This window comes from Dufourea novaeangliae, unplaced genomic scaffold (assembly GCF_001272555.1).
Source record: "Dufourea novaeangliae isolate 0120121106 unplaced genomic scaffold, ASM127255v1 scaffold28, whole genome shotgun sequence".
NCBI lineage: Eukaryota > Metazoa > Arthropoda > Insecta > Hymenoptera > Halictidae > Dufourea > Dufourea novaeangliae.
Genome location: NW_015373917.1, coordinates 787,028 through 805,005, shown reverse-complemented (window position 1 = coordinate 805,005; position 17,978 = coordinate 787,028). Strand labels below are relative to the sequence as shown.

Genomic DNA, 17,978 nt, shown 5'->3' with positions numbered 1-17,978 from the left:
TTCAAGGAAGCCATTTTGAATGCTTCAACTAAATATATGAATTGAAAAAAGTGCTCGAAAAAATTCTCATTTGATCGTAACACAAACCACGAAATCACGATTATTTCACTTACGGTTAAAAACAATATAAAAATAAGTAATGAAATGTCACTTTGTTGTTATAATAAATGTTATAATAAATGTTACAATAACTTACCAGAATTCACCAATTTCCCGCCGAATTCCGTTTGAAAGGACTCAACGATACTCAGGACGGTAGTGCATACTTTCAAGCCGAAACTCTGAAACAGAAAATAAACATGCATTTTAAGTATTACACAACGTTAAGAATCGTTACGTTACAAATGAATAATTATTGAACTCGTGGTGTGTCGCAAAGATTTCAAATTGAGTCAGAAATACGTAAACATTATATTAATTGGTACACAGTGAAACCGAAAAGTAAAGCGATACCTACGGTATCGAATTAATTTGGGATTATTTAGTCTATATTAAATAAATATTAAGGGACAGTAACGATAGAGAGCTAATGAAGATACTAGTAATTAATATATATGAATAAACATGAAAAGTAAATGTCAAACACTCACTTTAGCACGAGCAAACGGCTTCTACGTCTTAGTACGTCAACTTCTCCGAGACGAATGACACTTCGGTTACACTCGGCCGGTCTCGAGCAGTTCATTCGGCTATCTTCGGGGGATTGCGAGTAGCTGATTGGTCAGATCAGAGCGGTAGTTTCCCGCCTAATCGATTTGGCGGGAAAAAACATGTGCACTACTCCAGTTTAAAAGTCGAATGTAACACTTAACAAACTCATTGAAGAATCTATGTAAAAATATAAACATTTCTACGAATTTCTCGCGCAAAACTATACCAAGGTATATTTAAATTAAATAATTTTTAGTTAACAACCACCACGAACATTAACACGTAGTCATTGTCTAATAATTTGCAATGAAGTAAAATTTATTCCATATAGAAGTTCATAAAACGATTCATTTCTTACAAATTTCTAAATACCTCGAGTTTTATATATTTGTTATAACCAATTACAGTTTGCATTACAAAAGAAGTGATAGAATGTTTAACAACCCTCACCGAAAATGTGATTGGTATAAATATTACATTGTTTGTTAATTATATGAATACGTGAAGCTGAATAATAAAGTGCAAGGAGTCGCGTATATATTCGACTATTTTAATAAATTCATACCTTACAATTGAAATAAAGCTGAAGTAATATCCTGTAGAAGATTGGCTAGTAGAGCTCTTGTTGAATCGAATTTTATTATTTACTTACTCGCAATAAATAAAATTATTGTAAATGAATGATGTGTGAATGAAGTTATATATGTATAAAGATTCACCAATTGCCAAAAGGTAATTGATTGTGCGTATTAGGATTCCTACATAAAGTTGTACAATTGTATACAGATTGAGTTTTTTAATTATTTCATATAGGTATGTAATATTTATAGGAATAATCATTTGAAACTCTATTATTGGTTTAGTTTTACTTTGTACTATTTTAATAAGTTATGTATTATCACACCCTAGACACAATTTTTTTAAATAGGTACTCATCTCATTAATAAACTACATATTAATTTTTAGCTTTTTACAGCTTAAAGATATTTATCATTCTTATGCCCAGAGAGGTTATGACTAACGTAGACATTGTTATAAGTTTGTCTGTTTAGGGAACTAATAACGAACAATTGAAATCACGAACGCTACAATAAACGAGCTTCCATCACAGACGAGATCCCATAAGATGTTAGGTCTATTCTTATATCTCGTCTGTGCTACCATCCCTAGTTCAACACAAGTAGATAAAATAAAGATTCATGGTGAACGGCAAGGAATATCATGGAATGGCAAGGAAGAATGTCTATATACCAATTGTTGGTCTGAAACAGAGCATTTCAAACATGGATGAGTTCTTATTAACGAACACAAATTATTATTTTTTTTTCTATGAAATGTGTTACTAAAACGTGTCAGGAATTTTCCACATGCACACATTAAATTGAAAAAAATTGTGTATCCAATTTATTATATTTGAATGCGATGATACCTACACGTAAATACAAAGGAATTTCACTATTCATTCGCTTACTTGATGAATTTATAAAAGATAATTACGACGAGTTTCACATAGAAACTAGTATGTAGCAAACGCGTTTAACAATAATTAATAATTAAGTTACAAAAGATCGCGCGAATATTACGGTGTGGAGGGAGGGTTCTTGTATAAATTCAACTAGTCTACGCCTTCTTTTTGATTTTCTTCGTGGGTTTCGTAATTTTCGTGGCTCTCGCGGGCGAAGATTTCTTTCTCGTTGGCTTCTCTGCCATTTTCGCGTATTTATCGATCAGAGCATCGAAGAATTTGTCGGATTGACTCGCTCGAGCCTCGTTTCGACTCTGAATCGCCAGCGCTAGATTGTTTGCAGCTGCGTTTTCCTCGTTTTCGATCTTCAGCATCTTATCCAGACGTTCGGCCTCTTTTGCTTCCCTCGCCCACTAAAAACAAACACAATTCATTCGTTACTAACGTTCATTCTCAGATAGGAAAATATGAAAACGCATATTTTCATTTTAAAACATTACAAATACGTTCACATTTGTCTTCGTATTTTGTATTTGAAGATGGTTACCATTCCCAACTCTTGATTATTCTAACAAATATGGCGGCGGTATTGGCTGTGCATAGAACTTCTTTTTAGCAACGAACGTATACACCGAATTAATATGATTTTAATCGTTATTTCGACTGACTACCGCATTAAAAGAATTTCGTCTCTCCTTTTAGGTATAAATATTTACGATTAAAAATGTGACCCTTACGTTACGTGCACCGCCATCTTGATTACCGATTATTCCCAACACTTGACCTACATGAACAAGGGATCTGCTTAATGGCTGGCAGATAACGCCGAGTGATGGGTAAATCAGTAGTCGAACGGCCTGCAGACCGCCAGAGCTCGTCCTTATTAGCGTAATTAATTACGACCACTTCAGGACACACGTAACCCTCTATTTCCGACTGTGGCCATCCGCCTATCCTCCAGATTATCAGCACCACGACTTGCCGTTCGTCCGTTAAGACAAGTTAATTTTAACGAGGGGTCGTCGATTCCATGGATGGTCCGACAACGCCGGATGTTCGCACGCGAATCCTCTTCGTATTGTCTGAAGCAATAATTGGCTACGCGCCAGCAATATCGTTTCGCGATAGAAACAGAAATACGAGGAAGGCACGGCTGGTTGATTCAACAACGCCAGATTAAATGTTCGAACACGGGGGGCGTTCTATTTCTACGCGCGTAAAACTACTTTGAATGCACCATGAAACTATCTATAATTTAACGCATTCTTACGTCTTAGTTGAAAATGTATAATAAATTTTTTATTGTTAAAGTTCGTGATATTAAATAGGATATTTAACAAAAATTGATGGAATCGAGATCGAGGCATTTTATGTTAAGATAACCCTCGTATAACACAGTGATTAGGTTTCGAAAAATTTCCGTGTTATTCGAAACTAAGAATTACTATGTATATAGATATAGAAAATAGGGTTAAATTCTAGAAACTAAGAAAATTATATTATTTTACACAACTCTTTAACCGTATGCTAGAAATACTCTGTTATTAGGGGATTGCCCCAATTCTCTAATAATGTGAGAGAATCATCGTGTTATACGAGGGTTATCTGTAGAAAAACAAATAAACGATCTTCGTATGGTTGTCTGTTTTTAAGAAAACAAACTTGGAGACTGTTTCCTCCCGTTTGAATACATATCACTAGTGCGTCTGACCATTACACGCCACTTCTACTTCCAAGAAACAGATATGACAATGCAATGTTATTTGCGTTCCATTAGTACTATTGTTTTCTAATTGAAATCTAATTCAAATTAAATTGGTAAAATTGGTAAAAAATATAAAGCGCGATATGGAGCCCCAGCTGGATAAGACACAAAACGGGGAAGCTACCTTAAGAAGAACAGTGGCTTTCACATTTGTGGTGAAACAGTTCGTAAGATTTTCGACGAAATATCTCGAAATAACAGAAGACTATTCATGAATGTTCTATAGATGCTCATAAATAGCGTTATTCTTAGAAATGTTTAAACAGGTATCAGTCATCTTTTATGAGAAACGCACCATGTTGTGCATACTTATCGATGATGTTCCATATTGCTAGTGACCTACTCCATAATTCGGCGCTGAGGAAATTCCGTTATTTATAATTTCTGGCAAGTACATCGAACAGGCATCCTAATGTTAGGTCGTTGCACAACGGTTCGCGAAATTCTGAATGCAGCCGGTTATTGGAATGGCATTCGATTCAGATCTGATCAAAGGGAGTCGAGCAGCGTTGCCTAAGAGACAACTGTGACATCGTCCATTTGGTTAAAATTGGTTGCTTTGCATATTTCTGATTGTTCTTATAACTAAAGCGTCATATGTTTCGTTTCAAGCATGTTTTGGTTGAAAGGAATTTCAACATTCTCGTTGACATCAGTATTATTTTCAAGCAAACGTACACAATATTTCATGCTAAACAACCCACGCCAAACAATATTTCATGTTAACCTACTGAATAGAAACCAATTGTTTTATCGAGCCAGTAATTTGTAAACCTAGATTTTTCAAAGTGGTTCTTCCCTTAAACTACAATTGTTACATTCTATAAAATTTATACAAACAATAGAATGCTTTTCAAAATTATTAACAAAGAAGATCATAACATCGTACACGGCAAACGTCCTCTTCCGAATGGTTCGCAATCTAAAAATTAATGCAAAGTTCACAATTTCTACATATAGAAACTTATCTTAAATCCATTGAACAGTTCGAAGGTAGCGATTGTTTCATGTATAATTCTTACCGAACGGTTCCAAACAGCGCAGAATTAATAGGGGGAAGGGAGGAGGCCCACTATCAAGAGGTGCCCTAATATAAGCCTTCGGTTTATCTCACAAAATTTTGTTTACTGTTTCCCTACTGAAATCAAAAAATTGTACTAAATGTACAAATAAATCGGATCAAAGTTGTTAAAATATAACGAAGCATTGTTCGTTAAATTTCAAGTTTTGAAGATTTATGTATTTTATTGTATATTGTATTATACAAATTTTGTTCCCCCTCAATCAAGGAGGCTCCCGAAGGTTTAATAGTCCTGGGCCACAAGAAATCTTAATCCTTTCCTCTACATTTTCAAAAACGTGAACCTTACCTGTTTTCACTCGGAATTTCCAAATTCCCCATACATTTTGTCCCTTCAGTAGGGACAATCGGGTACAAAGGGTTAATACACTCTCGCTCCAGGCAGATATGATACTACAATTTCCATATTCACATCTGCAATAACCACGCAGAATTCGCAACCGATAATGAATCATCCACCGTACCAAGCAGTCTTCGTTCATTCCCATTCGTGCAATTCTATTAATACCCTATGGTCGGTAACCAATCAGCGATTCCTCCTCTTAATCTATTTAGGGGCCGAAGAGGTGTGCCAAAATATCATAGGTTCGCGCGTACGAACTCGCGGCGTCGACGATGACGGAACGATGCGCTTCCGCAACCTTGAATTACTCGGTCTCCTGGTGTCCGTAAGAACGAACGAACGAACACATCTGGCGGCTCGCCTGACCACGCTCCGGATATCATCCGAATCACGAAATAATTGAACACCGCCGGCCGTTGGATTGGTTGCGTAACAAAATGCATTCCCGTCGCAGCGTGTCATCGCCGCGGAATTTCGCGGGGAATCGCGACGACAAACTTCATTCCGCGGGTTAAGGATGCCACGTGGTCGGAGATCCAGAGATACGCTTTAGCACCACAATGAAACCCTTTCAATCGACGGCGGCGTGCTGGGACTCCCGAGCGCGAGCAAGGCCGCGCTAAAGCCTCCTGTTCATTTAGAGTTGGCATCGGTCGACGGAATCGCGTAACACCTGTTGCGAACGTGAACACGGGAAGCTGCGCCGTTTCGAACTTGACATCGATCGCCGACAGACTTTCTCGTCACATAATACGTTCGAACGAAATAAATATAGGGCAAACGATAGACATTCGGTCACGAAAGTATTCAGCCACTTAGGCATTGACCCTTTGACTGCGGAGCTTTTTAGTTGTAAACGCTCTCTGTCGACTGAATACTTATTCGCGTACCGCGAACCCTGTCAAGGTACCGATTTAAAAAAAAGAATAAATAAGGTATTAGAAAAAGAAATGAGACTTCTTTATTGTCGTTGCTCGGATAAGTATAAGAACATGAGCATGTGTGTCGATCCCAACACTGATAATTTTTACTTATGTCGGGAGTGTAAGCTGAAAACATTCGTCAAACGCACACATAATATAACGCGAATATTCCACATGAGGTTAATAGGAGATAGGAAAATTCTCGTCGTAAGTATTCACTGTAAGTGGAAATAGTAAGTAGCGAACAGACGCATTAGTCAGACGTATTCGAAGAAATGTACAGCCGAATTTCTAATTGAATTTATATTCGGAAACATACATTTAAATAAACGATTTCTTTCCTATCAATGTGTATACATATAATCAAATATATTTAGTGGCACGAAGGGTAATAACATTAGAAACTTTTTAAAAAGAAATTTACAACCTGATGTCTGATCCTCAATAGAAGACTCGATGTCAGCGACCTCTAGTCTTAAGAAAGTTGTTCTAGTTGAACTGTAATTGACTGATTCAAATGCCATTCTACAGCCGGCCTATAGAGCAATTATCAATGCACTGATTGGTCTGCTAATCGGATTAACAAGACCCTATAATAAATGATTTGTTCGGGCACACAATGTAATATCTTTACCAACCCATAAGTCATCCTGATCTCTTGAGCAGCACAGCGTCTCTCAATTAACTAGTCGAACTGAAAAGCAACCGAAAGCAGAACTCATAAGTGGATTCGTCCCTGTATGTTTGACTCCTAACGCTCAAGAATGCCACCGCCTTCACCCTTACACGACTTTGTACAGTTTCTGCCGAACAGTGCAATTAGGAAATGAGAGCGAACGCTCGTCATACGTCCCGAACGAGCTCCCATCAGTGACAAAACACAATATCGCAGAAACCAGAGTATCTTGATCAGATGCACTGGTCAAGGTCGTTACATAACACCCGACATTAGTAATTATTTCATTACCACAACCGGATACATCGCGGCCCTCGTTGCTTGTTACTTTCAATTGATATTCAGCATCGCGACTGCCGCAGAAATCGTATTCGGTATTCCTGCGGCGCAAACAATATTGCACAACTTTGTATCTGCGTCTCGACACATGAATTCTGTTGGGCGAGTCGTTGAAAACGGAATTTATGAATAGATTACCCAGAGAAGGGATGCTTGGACAGCTATCAGAATCGAAGAGAATGAGAACGCGTCGCGCAACGATTTCCATAAGCGGCGGGAAAATACAAGATAACGGAACTTTACGCGGAGACGCAGTTCGCGACCACCTTGGATAGACAGCCTGCGTCTGCTAATGGTAGCAGATTGTTTATGAAATTTAAGACAATCGAAAACCAAAAGAAGAAATATTTGGAATTAAAATTAATATAATAAAACCGCATTTAACGTTTGGATTAATTGTTTCTTATTAAAATTTGATCGAAGAGCATTTTCATCGCTATGGGTTACAACTAATTAATGTATAATTCTTATTGATTCCTCTGCACTTTCATTTTCTCTAAAATAAAGATCGAGAGGGCATCATCGCCAATTTGCCATAAAGGCGTAGTGTTGTCTGTTAATAAAGTGGGTAGACTAACGATTACAAGGAATGAGCTAATTGTTTCTACGTAACAGTTCCAGCTGACTCGCATAAACATCTGAAGAAAGTGGAAAGGTTTCGTTCACCCCTATCATCAAAACATTTGACTTAATCAGTTATAGCCACTACACTGGATTTAATCACTTGACTCTCTCGTTACTGACGCCGTATACATATACGTATACATATTGTGGACCAGAGAATGTACACTGCCATTCGAAAGACTGAAACATTGTTCAACTTTTAAGTGAACAAAAAATATTAAAAATATTACATATTAACACTAGAGCTACCAAACTCGTCAAAATGACGGATTACAGATTTACTATTTTACCATTACTGGAATGATAAAAAATCTTCGAACAAAAGTAAGCACGAGGCGCCTGAAATATCTGGAACGAGTAAATCAGAATTTCGTAAAATCGCTCAAAACCGACGACAGTTCACACGTCAAACCAAAAAACCTATACGTACGCTATAATCACTGCAGGCACTGCGGTATCCATTAGAACCAATCCACCGTAGATTGTAGACGGGTTCCCTTCGAATAGAAAACGCTGAATTTAGCTGCACACCAATCACCCAGCCCAGTGTCCTTACGTTTAACTGTTTAATGGACATCATCCTCAATGTCCCATGACTAACAATTTACAACGGCGGCGAACTACGTAAATGTCCGCACAGGTGCGCGCTAGCGATTCGTTTCGTCGATACAAGTTACTATTAACGTTGGATATAATTTTTAGCTAAAATCCCTCCACAAAACCACCGGCGACCAGAACCATCAGAACCGTGACGACCAACAGGGATATGGATCGTTGGAACGGCGACGATGAATTGGGACAATTGGGCAACGGTTTGTCGGTGGTCGTTTGGACACCCTCTGCTCCCATGATGGTCCTCGGATCGCTCGCGGAAGGCGGCCCGTGAACGGTCACGGTGTGTTGGTAATAGGGCGGCTGATAAACATTGTCCGGCGAGGCCGGTTGAATCATTTCTGGCGGCAAAGGTCGAACGACATGAGTCGGGCCCGAATCGTCCGTAGGCGGAACCCTGTACTCCGGTGGTCCGGTGTCCACGATCGGGTAATTGTCCCAGGACACGGTGTTCCTCTCTTGCCAGTCGAGCTTGTACGGTTCGTCGGTGGTATGCTCCACATTGGATTCCGCGAATGGCGAGGTTTCTTGGTCGCCAGCTGGGCCAGGTGCCAACGGGAACGGGCTGCTGGCTTCGCTCGAATAATACGGTTGTTCGTAACGTTGATCCTCGTTCTCATGGGGTGGGTAAAGTGGAAATTCTGGTCTGGCACTGGTGCTTTCGGGGAATCTCGGCCAAGATCTCAAGGTCGTCTCGTCTACGCTCAACGGCGTGGTCGGATTCGGTGGATAGGTGTCAATGTCTAGGGGTAAAATTGTTCTTGGGGGATGGTAGGTCTTAGTATCCTCGTAGGACGGTCCCATCGTCGTACGCTCTTCTTCGATCGACGGAGAAGTTGGTCTGGGTCTTGGGATTGTCCTCCAATCTGGAGTCTCGTATACTGGACGATACACAACCTCTTCTGTCGTCTGTAGCCTTTGCGGTACATACGATGGGGTTGATTCGACCGGGACTGGAGTCACTGGTGTCAGATGCAGCCTCTCCCGATACGCGGGCAGAGGTGTTGTTATTGGAACTGTGGTCGTGTCATCGTAGTCGCTATCGTAGTCGATGTCGTACTCGTACGTGATATCCGCTGGGACCAGATCTTTAGTGATTCGGTTCCATTCAGGGTCTCTTTCGAAACTCACACCATGCTTCTCCAGGTAGGTGCTGACAGCGTTGGGACACTTGAACTCCGAGTTCTCGGTCAGGAACATTCTCTTAAGGTCTTTCAGGTTCGTCAGAGCTCCTATATTCAGGCACTGCAATCGATTACCGGAAAGCCGTAGGTCCACCAGACTGGGTAGGTTCTTGAACACACCGTCGTCGATGGTTTCTATGTTGTTATAGTTCAGGTCCAAATATGTTAGGTAATTCAGACCCCTGAACCAAGGTTCCTTAATTGTGGTCAGGTGATTGTTGTCCAGACTCAATTGCTGAAGATTCGTTAGATGCTGCAAGGCACCCGGTTCAATGTCAGTTATTCCACAGTCGGAGCAACCAAGGACCCAGAGCTCGGAACCGAATCTTGCGAACGTGTCTGTTGTTATCCGTGACACTGGCATCGACGAGATTCGAATTTTTCCAGTCGATTCCGGAAGGTCGTTCAAATCGGATAGCTGACCGCCAACACATGAATATTCTATCATGTCATCGTTGTTCACATGTCTACACTCGCCCTGCACTTTACCGACACTCGCACACAGAACAGTCAATATCAACAGTTGTATAATGCCACCCATTTTCAAGCGTTGTGTCGTACAACTTGTATTCCTCTTATTCTTTTTCAAAATCACGCGATAGATCGTGGAGCTTGGTGATTGTGACCGTGAAAGAGAACACGTTTCATTATTCTGTACACGAGAGAACGATGGTTCAAAGGTTTACGGTCATTGTGGTAGGGATTTTAGCAGAAAATTACAGCGCATCTAGCGGCGGGCTAGAACCGGCCTAATTGTTCTTTAGACTGAACCCGCTCTTGCGTTCCCTCTTTACTTATTTACTAGCACTCCCCCTCCTCTGATCCTCATGGTACTAGTCCACCTCCTACTACTACTTCCAATCATGAAGCAGTACTATCTACTGATAAAAATAGAAAAGCTTGAAAATAGCGCGCTGCTCACTCGTTCGTCAGATCTTTGATGTGATGCGCAGCGGGGTGGGGGTAGGTAAATCATGATCGAATTTATGAGCGCTTCGTCATTTGCAATGTTGCGCGTAAATATAAATAACAGAACGTGCTCTTAACAAAGTTTTTTTGTCTGCTAATTGTATTTCAAAATTTGTTTAATCTAATTTATTTTGGTTATTCTTATTCCATTTTCCCTAAAGTTTTTTTTTATAGCAAACACAATATAATACATTTCTTAGTTGACATGTAGTATCAGTTCCACGTTTTGAAAAAATGAGAATACTATAAAACTACTAAATATTAGGAAAATGGTATTTCATTTATACCATAACATGGGTAACTTTTTTGTACATACAATGAAAATTAAAGTACAAATTTGTATCAGTTTCTCACAAAACTGTGAAAAGGAGCTTACTTTACTCCTTGACTAAATAACTAATATGTTTCTATTCAGAATTTTATTCAGCAAATCAAATTTAAACATCATGAATTATTATTTAAAAGTAGAGTGGAAAAGTAAAAAAAATTATACTTTTTAAAGTACTTCTTAATTCTTTATAATTATCACTTACCTTGCGCTTTCTACGTAGTTTCTTCTTCTCGCATTCCTCAGTGAACTCCTTATATTCTGGTACTTCACTCTTTTCTATAAGACCTTGAATAATACTATGCAGTCTTGGTTCATCATCACAGCTTGTAAATGGAACAGTCTCCAAGATATAGTCCATGTCTCCTTCACCTACAAATAAAATTTAATCCATGTGTTTACTGTGTCTGTTGAACTTTATTGTATATTATACACAGTTCAATTTACTTACTATCCATATAAGCACGTTTCAAATCTTTGATTTCTATTTCAGATCCTTTGTAGTTCTTTTCATAGTTATTAATATCCTCCACTGTGATCTTTTTGAAAAGTGACTTCCAATAGTCAGCCCAATTTCTCATCATAACTTCTTCACTTTCCTCATCATATTGACCCGACTGATCATATATCTTGCGTTTCTCAATGTCACTGAGAATGGAATGAATTCGTCCAAGGACTTTGAATTTTTCTGTTGCTTCTGCCTTGACATCTTCTTCAACACGATCAGGATGTACAAGTAAAGACAGTTGATGGTATGCTTTCTTCACTAGTAAAACATTCAAAATAATTATTGTCTATTACTGAAAATGCAAAATTAGATATAAGAGTAACTTTTTATTTGATTTAATGTTTATGGAGCAGTAAACATTATGGAAAGGTTATGTACACCCACCTTGTTTGTCATTGGCGGTTCTTGGAATTTTGAGAACCTCATAGAAATCGCGTGCACCAAAATACTGTTCACAGAGATCTAATAAACTGGCCATAATTTTGATGTTTTTCTAAATACTGACAAGTTTTGGATTGAAACAACCGGATAGGCAGTATGGGAAACGTTGTATCTTTGGCGCTTATTTTTGGTTAGTTATATTCGAATAGAAATACGTGACAATGACATCTATTGTCGTCGAGTCACACGAAAACTATACACTGTCGGACAAAATAAGTTTTCACGTTGCAACTCAAAAAACCCTATAAACCGTATCCCTATAGTTATTACGAAACTAATCTGGGATTAGTTAGTAGAATAATACTCTCTAACGGCTGGGAACCAGTACTTACAAGAACATTGTTAAAATCACATTTGTTTGCAACGTTGACACTGTGTCACGTCATGCGTACCCCGGTTAGTTCACTTTGCATAGCTCTTACACCGTTATACGGAGAGCTTTCGTTTAGATAAAGCACTCAATTTGTAGCTGAAAATACGTAGATTAATCCACTATTATTGATAATAACAATAAACGACCAGAACACTGTTAAAATCGCATTTAATCGCGGAGTACCACTTTTTTTTGGACCGGTGGCGCCATCCGTGGCGAATCGCTGAAACTACTAGCCAGTTATATGGCTAGCAGTTTCAGAGTTACGCCACGGATGGCGCCACCGGTCGAATAAATAATGGTACTCCGCGATTAAATGCAATTTTAACAGTGTTCTGGTCATTTATTGTTATTTTCAATGACAGCAGATTAATCTACGTTCTTTCAGCTTCAAACTGAATGCTTGATCAAGACGTAACTTGTCCATAGAACGTTTGAAGAGCTATTTAAAGTGAACTAAACGGGGTACGCATGACGAGTTACAGTGTCAATCGTTGCAAACAAATGCGATTTTAACAATGTTCTTGCGATTACTGGTATCCAGCCGTGAAAGAATAGTAATCTACGTTCTTTAAACGGTGTATCTAATGCACAACGAAGAAGAACCATGCCCGTTTAGTGGTGTAAATGTAATCGAAATCTATTGCAAGTAGGGTTGCCGCCCTATAAGGGGCTGCGGTAATACAGGCATAACTAATTTTACTAATTTAGGGGTTCTGCACTATTGGGTCCATGCATTAAGTCCGGAGGGACAATTTGAGACAAATGACGTTCATTTTAAGCGCTTAATTACTGAGATATTCGCATTTTTCCATCACTAGGAATGTTCACTCACCTGTCGGTATTATTTGGCTAGCAGTTTGAGCGAATTGCCGCGGGTGGCGCCACCGGTCAAAAAAAAGTGGTACTCCGCGTTTAAACGCGATTTTAACAGTGTTCCGGTCGCTTATTGTTATTATCAATGAAAGCGAATTAATCTACGTACTTTCAGCTACAAATCGAATGCTTCAGCTAAACGAAAGCTGTCCATATAACGATGTACGAGGTGTCCAAAGTGAACTAACCGGGGTACGCACGACCAGATACAGTGTCAACCGTTGCAAATAAAGTGTGATTTTAACAGTGTTTTGGTCGTTCATTGTTATTGCCACTGACAGGAGATTAATCTACGTTCTTTCAGCTACAAGTTGAGTGCTTGGCCAAGACGAATCAGCCGTTATAGGGTACGAATCTACATTCTTTAAGCTTCGAATGTAATGCATGACAAAGAAAAGTGTTGCCTGTTTAGTGGTTATGTAATTGTCACAGATTTCGATCGGATTTACACTGCTAAACGAGCATCAGTTTTCCTCGTCATGGATTACATTTGAACTTTAAAGAACGTAGATTACTATTCTCTAACGGCTGGAAACCAGTAATCGCAAGATCATTGTTAAAATCGCATTTGTTTGCAACGGTTGACACTGTATCTCGCCAGGCGTACCCCGTTTAGTTCACTTTAAATAGCTCTTCCAAGGTTCTATGGACAAGTTACGTCTTGATCAAGCATTCAGTTTAAAGCTGAAAGAACGTAGATTAATCTCCTGTCATTGAAAATAACAATAAATGACCAGAACACTGTTAAAATTGCATTTAATCGCGGAGTACCACTATTTATTCGACCGGTGGCGCCATCCGTGGCGTAACTTTGAAACTGCTAGCCATATAATTGGCTAGTAGTTTCAGCGATTCGCCACGGATGGCGCCACCGGTCCAAAAAATAGTGGTACTCCGCGATTAAATGCGATTTTAACAGTGTTCTGGTCGTTTACTGTTATTATCAATAATAGTGGATTAATCTACGTACTTTCAGCTACAAATTGAGTGCTTTATGTAAACGAAAGCTATCCGTATAACGGTGTAAGAGCTATACAAAGTGAACTAACCGGGGTACGCATGACGAGATACAGTGTCAACCGTTGCAAACAAATGCGATTTTAACAATGTTCTTGCGATTACTGGTTTCCAGCCGTTAGAGAATAGTAATCTACGTTCTTTAAACTTCGAATCTAATGCGTGCCGAAGAAAAATGATAACCATTCAGCGGTGTAAATGCAATCGAAATCTGCCGCAATTTGGGTTGCCGCTAGAGATGGCGTGAACTGTTACTTGTGAATCACTCGTGATTCGATCACGTTTATTCTCAATCACGACGATTTTTCACAGTGATTCGTGATTTCTCGTGATCGTTTCTGATTGGTGGAGAAACCTAACAGTTCTTTACACGCGACACATAATCTGTATATTTTATATTAACTACATCAAAACAAAAATTCGTGTTATATCGTATAAAGTGAAGGAATAATTAGAAACAATGAAGAATAATGAATAAATTAATGATTATAAATTATAATCTACATGTTACCTAGCAAATCATTCTTTTAGAATTTCTTGTCTTTTCTACTGATTTTTACAAACACGAATAGTAATGTAATTCATCGTAAAATCATATTGAATACATTTTTCTGTTTAAAGATCAAGGACTTACGATCGCAGTGAGCAAATTCACTCAAGATAAAAAAATCGCAATCACGGTTGTGAATGAAGTTAAATCACGACCGTGATCGTGATTCGGCGATCACTGTGATAAATCACCGTGATTGGGAACGAACGTGATCGAATCACGAGTGATTCACAAGTAGCAGTTCACGCCATCTCTAGTTAGCATTCTCATTTCTTCTCTGGTACTACCAACATATCCATGGTTACAAAAGCAGTCTAACCTAACGTAATACTGTCTTAACGAATCTGTAAAATACTCCGTGACAATGGTTTTAATAAGTAATAGTAGTTATATAATAAAACAATGTGTATCAAGTATGAAGAAGAATGGTATCCGATACTTTAATTTCAAGAGTGCTAAGAATGCTATCATAAATTGTTTTCGATCTCAACCAATAAAACCTCCATACAAGCATATCTGTCAACTTGGCGACCCTGTTTTACGACAGAAGGCGGCTCCAGTGGACACGCAGATAATAGGGACGCGCGAATTTCAAGAGGTATTCTTGTATATATGAACTTTTCCAGTTCTAAATATTTAAAAAAAAGCGGACCTGCATTTTGAAATGTCAAATACATCTATTGTGATACAGTGCTAATAAAACTTCAATTATTTTTGAAGTATTCCTCATTTATGAGAAAATTAAAATAAAAACCTTCAGTGGTTTTATTATTGAATATATGTGTAACAATATATTTCTATGTGCATATATGTAACAACTATTCCTCTTAAATATGTAATACAAGACAACATTGCACAAATGAATAAGTCTAGATTGATGTTACAGATGCTTGAACAGTTAAGCAATGTGTTAAGGAAGTATAATATGTCAGGAGTAGCAGCACCGCAAATCGGCCTTTCTTTGCAAGTATTTGCTATAGAAGTAAGAAAAAAAATTTTGGATAAAATTGATCCAGAAATTCAGAAGTTTTGTGAAATGGAAGAAGTTCCATTGACATTCTTTATTAATCCAGTCATGGAGATAAAAGGTGAAAAAAATGTAATGCATACCGAAATGTGTGGAAGTATTCTCGGTTATGGTGCCGATATTTTGAGGGCAAGAGAAGTTGAAATTAAAGCTTTTAATCGATTAGGAGAGACATTCTCTTGGACGGCTAAAGGCTGGCCAGCGAGGATCGCTCAACATGAATTTGATCATTTACAAGTAATTTTTTTTCATACTACAAAATTTTCTTGTCAGTTACAGTAGGAGTATACAGTAATATTTCATATACTGCTGAAGTATTAGATAGTGATAAGTACTTTGAATCCAAAAAAAAGGTTTTCTGGACGGTTAAAATTCTCGAGTATTCACACAACAATGATTGCCAGTAATAGAATGGTTTTTATACAATTCCTATAATAAATGTGTATTCAATTATGTGCTTATATTCAGTGTATAAAAATTGTAATGATTTTGTACATTTTATACGCATGCGCGTGTATTTAAAGTTGTTACTCAGTCATATCGCGTGCTTTTCATTGATGTATTTAATTTTCCCTCTCGTGGATTTTTTAAACTTTAAACGCTTCAATGTTGAGGAGCAGAAGTTGGAAAGACTTTAATTAGTATGACTGTGTTACTGTATAAAACGTGTCATAATCGTTAGTAATTTTTTTTTTTTGTTAACGCTGTACGATACGCATACTTTTGTTGGTTATCCAGTTGACGGGAAACAATATTAGTATACTATATAAGGATTAAGGAACAGTCAGGTAAATATGTTATTTAATTATATTATTTTAATTTCAGGGTAAACTATACATTGATAAAATGGATCCATCTACATTTCAATGTATTTTTTGGGAAGAGATAAATGCCAATAAAGGAAAAGTTGAATTTAGATTTTATCAAAAATAATTGTGATAATGATGTTTAAATTAATGTGTACTATATTAAAGACGTTGATACTATTACTACATTTGTTTGAATGTCCTCAAAAAAGTTAAGTGAGATGTAAAGAAATAGGTTTTTTTTTAAATCATGATGACATTTTATTAGAGGATTACAAGTTTTAATTTAGAAAAACGGAATTGGGAAATAGAATTTATTCAAAGCTCAATTTAATAAACATTTCTTAAAGAATTGTCGTAAAACATCTTTTATCGCAATCACTTTGTATGAATACAGATTGTTATAAATGTTGTCACGCACAATACAATAAATAATCCAATTATATTTCATTTACTGCAAATTCTTAACTATCTAGAGTTTATAATTAACAGGATTTTTCTTTGAATTAGTTGATTAGTAATAATTTATAATCTTCATTTTATGATGACTGATACCATGTATCTTTTAAAATATATCTATACGTTATAAACATTTCAATAAATTGATATGATTAGATACTTAAATTAAAAATATCTCCCTTATTTGTATAGATATATTACATATGTTGAAATACTTCATAAAAAATACATAGAAATATCACATTGAGTATTTATTTTGGTATCGTGTACTTCTTTGCTTTCATTTAAGTTCATTAGCATACATAAAAGATTGTTTTTGTTCAGTTCAGATTCCATAATATGGAAGAGTAAATTAGACAATATTTAAAAATTCTTAATTTTGAAACTAAGTGGTGACGTTAGATTTATAACCAGCAGTTTCTGATTTTTTTAAGCATGCAAGGAATGTTTTACACCTTGAGTGGTCTAGAAGAGCAAAAATTGTGAAAACGAATTTCATTAGCATTTGGTTTCTGAATGATTTGAAAGTATACGAGAGGAAACAAAACTAAATTCAATTAATTTCAACAACAAACAACGGTCAATCTAAACAAATAAATTGAAGAAAATGATATTTCATGTACACAATTTAGTACTTTTTACTATAAATTTTTGAAGTATTTACATATGAACAAAAACAATAATTTCGCACGTTTATCCTTACACATTTCTGTACATACTGAACAATTTACTTATTTCTTGTGTTGTTTATAACATTTTTCATTATATTAAATGCAGTAATACCTATGTAGGTATATTTTTACTTAACTAGTATATTAAAAAGCGTTTGTTTTTCCCAGAGTATGTTTGCTCCATGTTATGTTATACTTGAAAATTGAAACAGATCGTAGTTCATACATTTTCTAAAAGTTGCGAATAATAAGACGGACATAATTTTGTCTCCCATAGTCTTTTTTAATTT

At 37.2% G+C, this 17,978-nt stretch overlaps 2 protein-coding genes across 3 annotated transcripts; one reads left to right on the top strand and one right to left on the bottom strand.

The window, feature by feature from the left end:
* Positions 1 to 2,040: 2,040 nt before the first annotated feature.
* Positions 2,041 to 12,051, bottom strand: LOC107194359 (dnaJ homolog subfamily C member 9-like). 2 transcript variants are annotated; one of them, XM_015583975.1, is made up of 4 exons: positions 11,853 to 12,051; positions 11,412 to 11,726; positions 11,166 to 11,332; positions 2,041 to 2,529 (listed from the first exon to the last, which is right to left on the bottom strand). In XM_015583975.1, exons 1-4 carry the CDS (start codon positions 11,944 to 11,946, stop codon positions 2,272 to 2,274), a joined length of 834 nt encoding a protein of 277 aa, XP_015439461.1. In that variant the 5' UTR covers positions 11,947 to 12,051; the 3' UTR covers positions 2,041 to 2,271. The 2 variants fall into 2 exon arrangements, with proteins under 2 accessions (XP_015439461.1, XP_015439460.1); XM_015583974.1 differs by lacking the exons at positions 11,166 to 11,332; positions 11,412 to 11,726; positions 11,853 to 12,051 and adding an exon at positions 8,298 to 10,418 and having other exon boundaries at positions 2,456 to 2,529.
* A 3,089-nt stretch (positions 12,052 to 15,140) lies between these two features.
* On the top strand, positions 15,141 to 16,685 carry LOC107194236 (peptide deformylase, mitochondrial-like). The gene is made up of 3 exons (XM_015583827.1): positions 15,141 to 15,323; positions 15,612 to 15,989; positions 16,578 to 16,685. Exons 1-3 carry the CDS (start codon positions 15,141 to 15,143, stop codon positions 16,683 to 16,685), a joined length of 669 nt encoding a protein of 222 aa, XP_015439313.1.
* Positions 16,686 to 17,978: the final 1,293 nt, after the last annotated feature.

Bases quoted from the DNA above. Each gene is read 5' to 3' on its own strand.
- LOC107194359 (XM_015583974.1), bottom strand. From the start codon at position 10,204: ATGGGTGGCATTATACAACTGTTGATATTGACTGTTCTGTGTGCGAGT.
- LOC107194236 (XM_015583827.1), top strand. From the start codon at position 15,141: ATGAAGAAGAATGGTATCCGATACTTTAATTTCAAGAGTGCTAAGAAT. The intron at 15,324-15,611 runs GTATTCTTGTAT...TTGATGTTACAG, and splicing joins GGACGCGCGAATTTCAAGAG to ATGCTTGAACAGTTAAGCAA. The intron at 15,990-16,577 runs GTAATTTTTTTT...TTTTAATTTCAG, and splicing joins ATGAATTTGATCATTTACAA to GGTAAACTATACATTGATAA.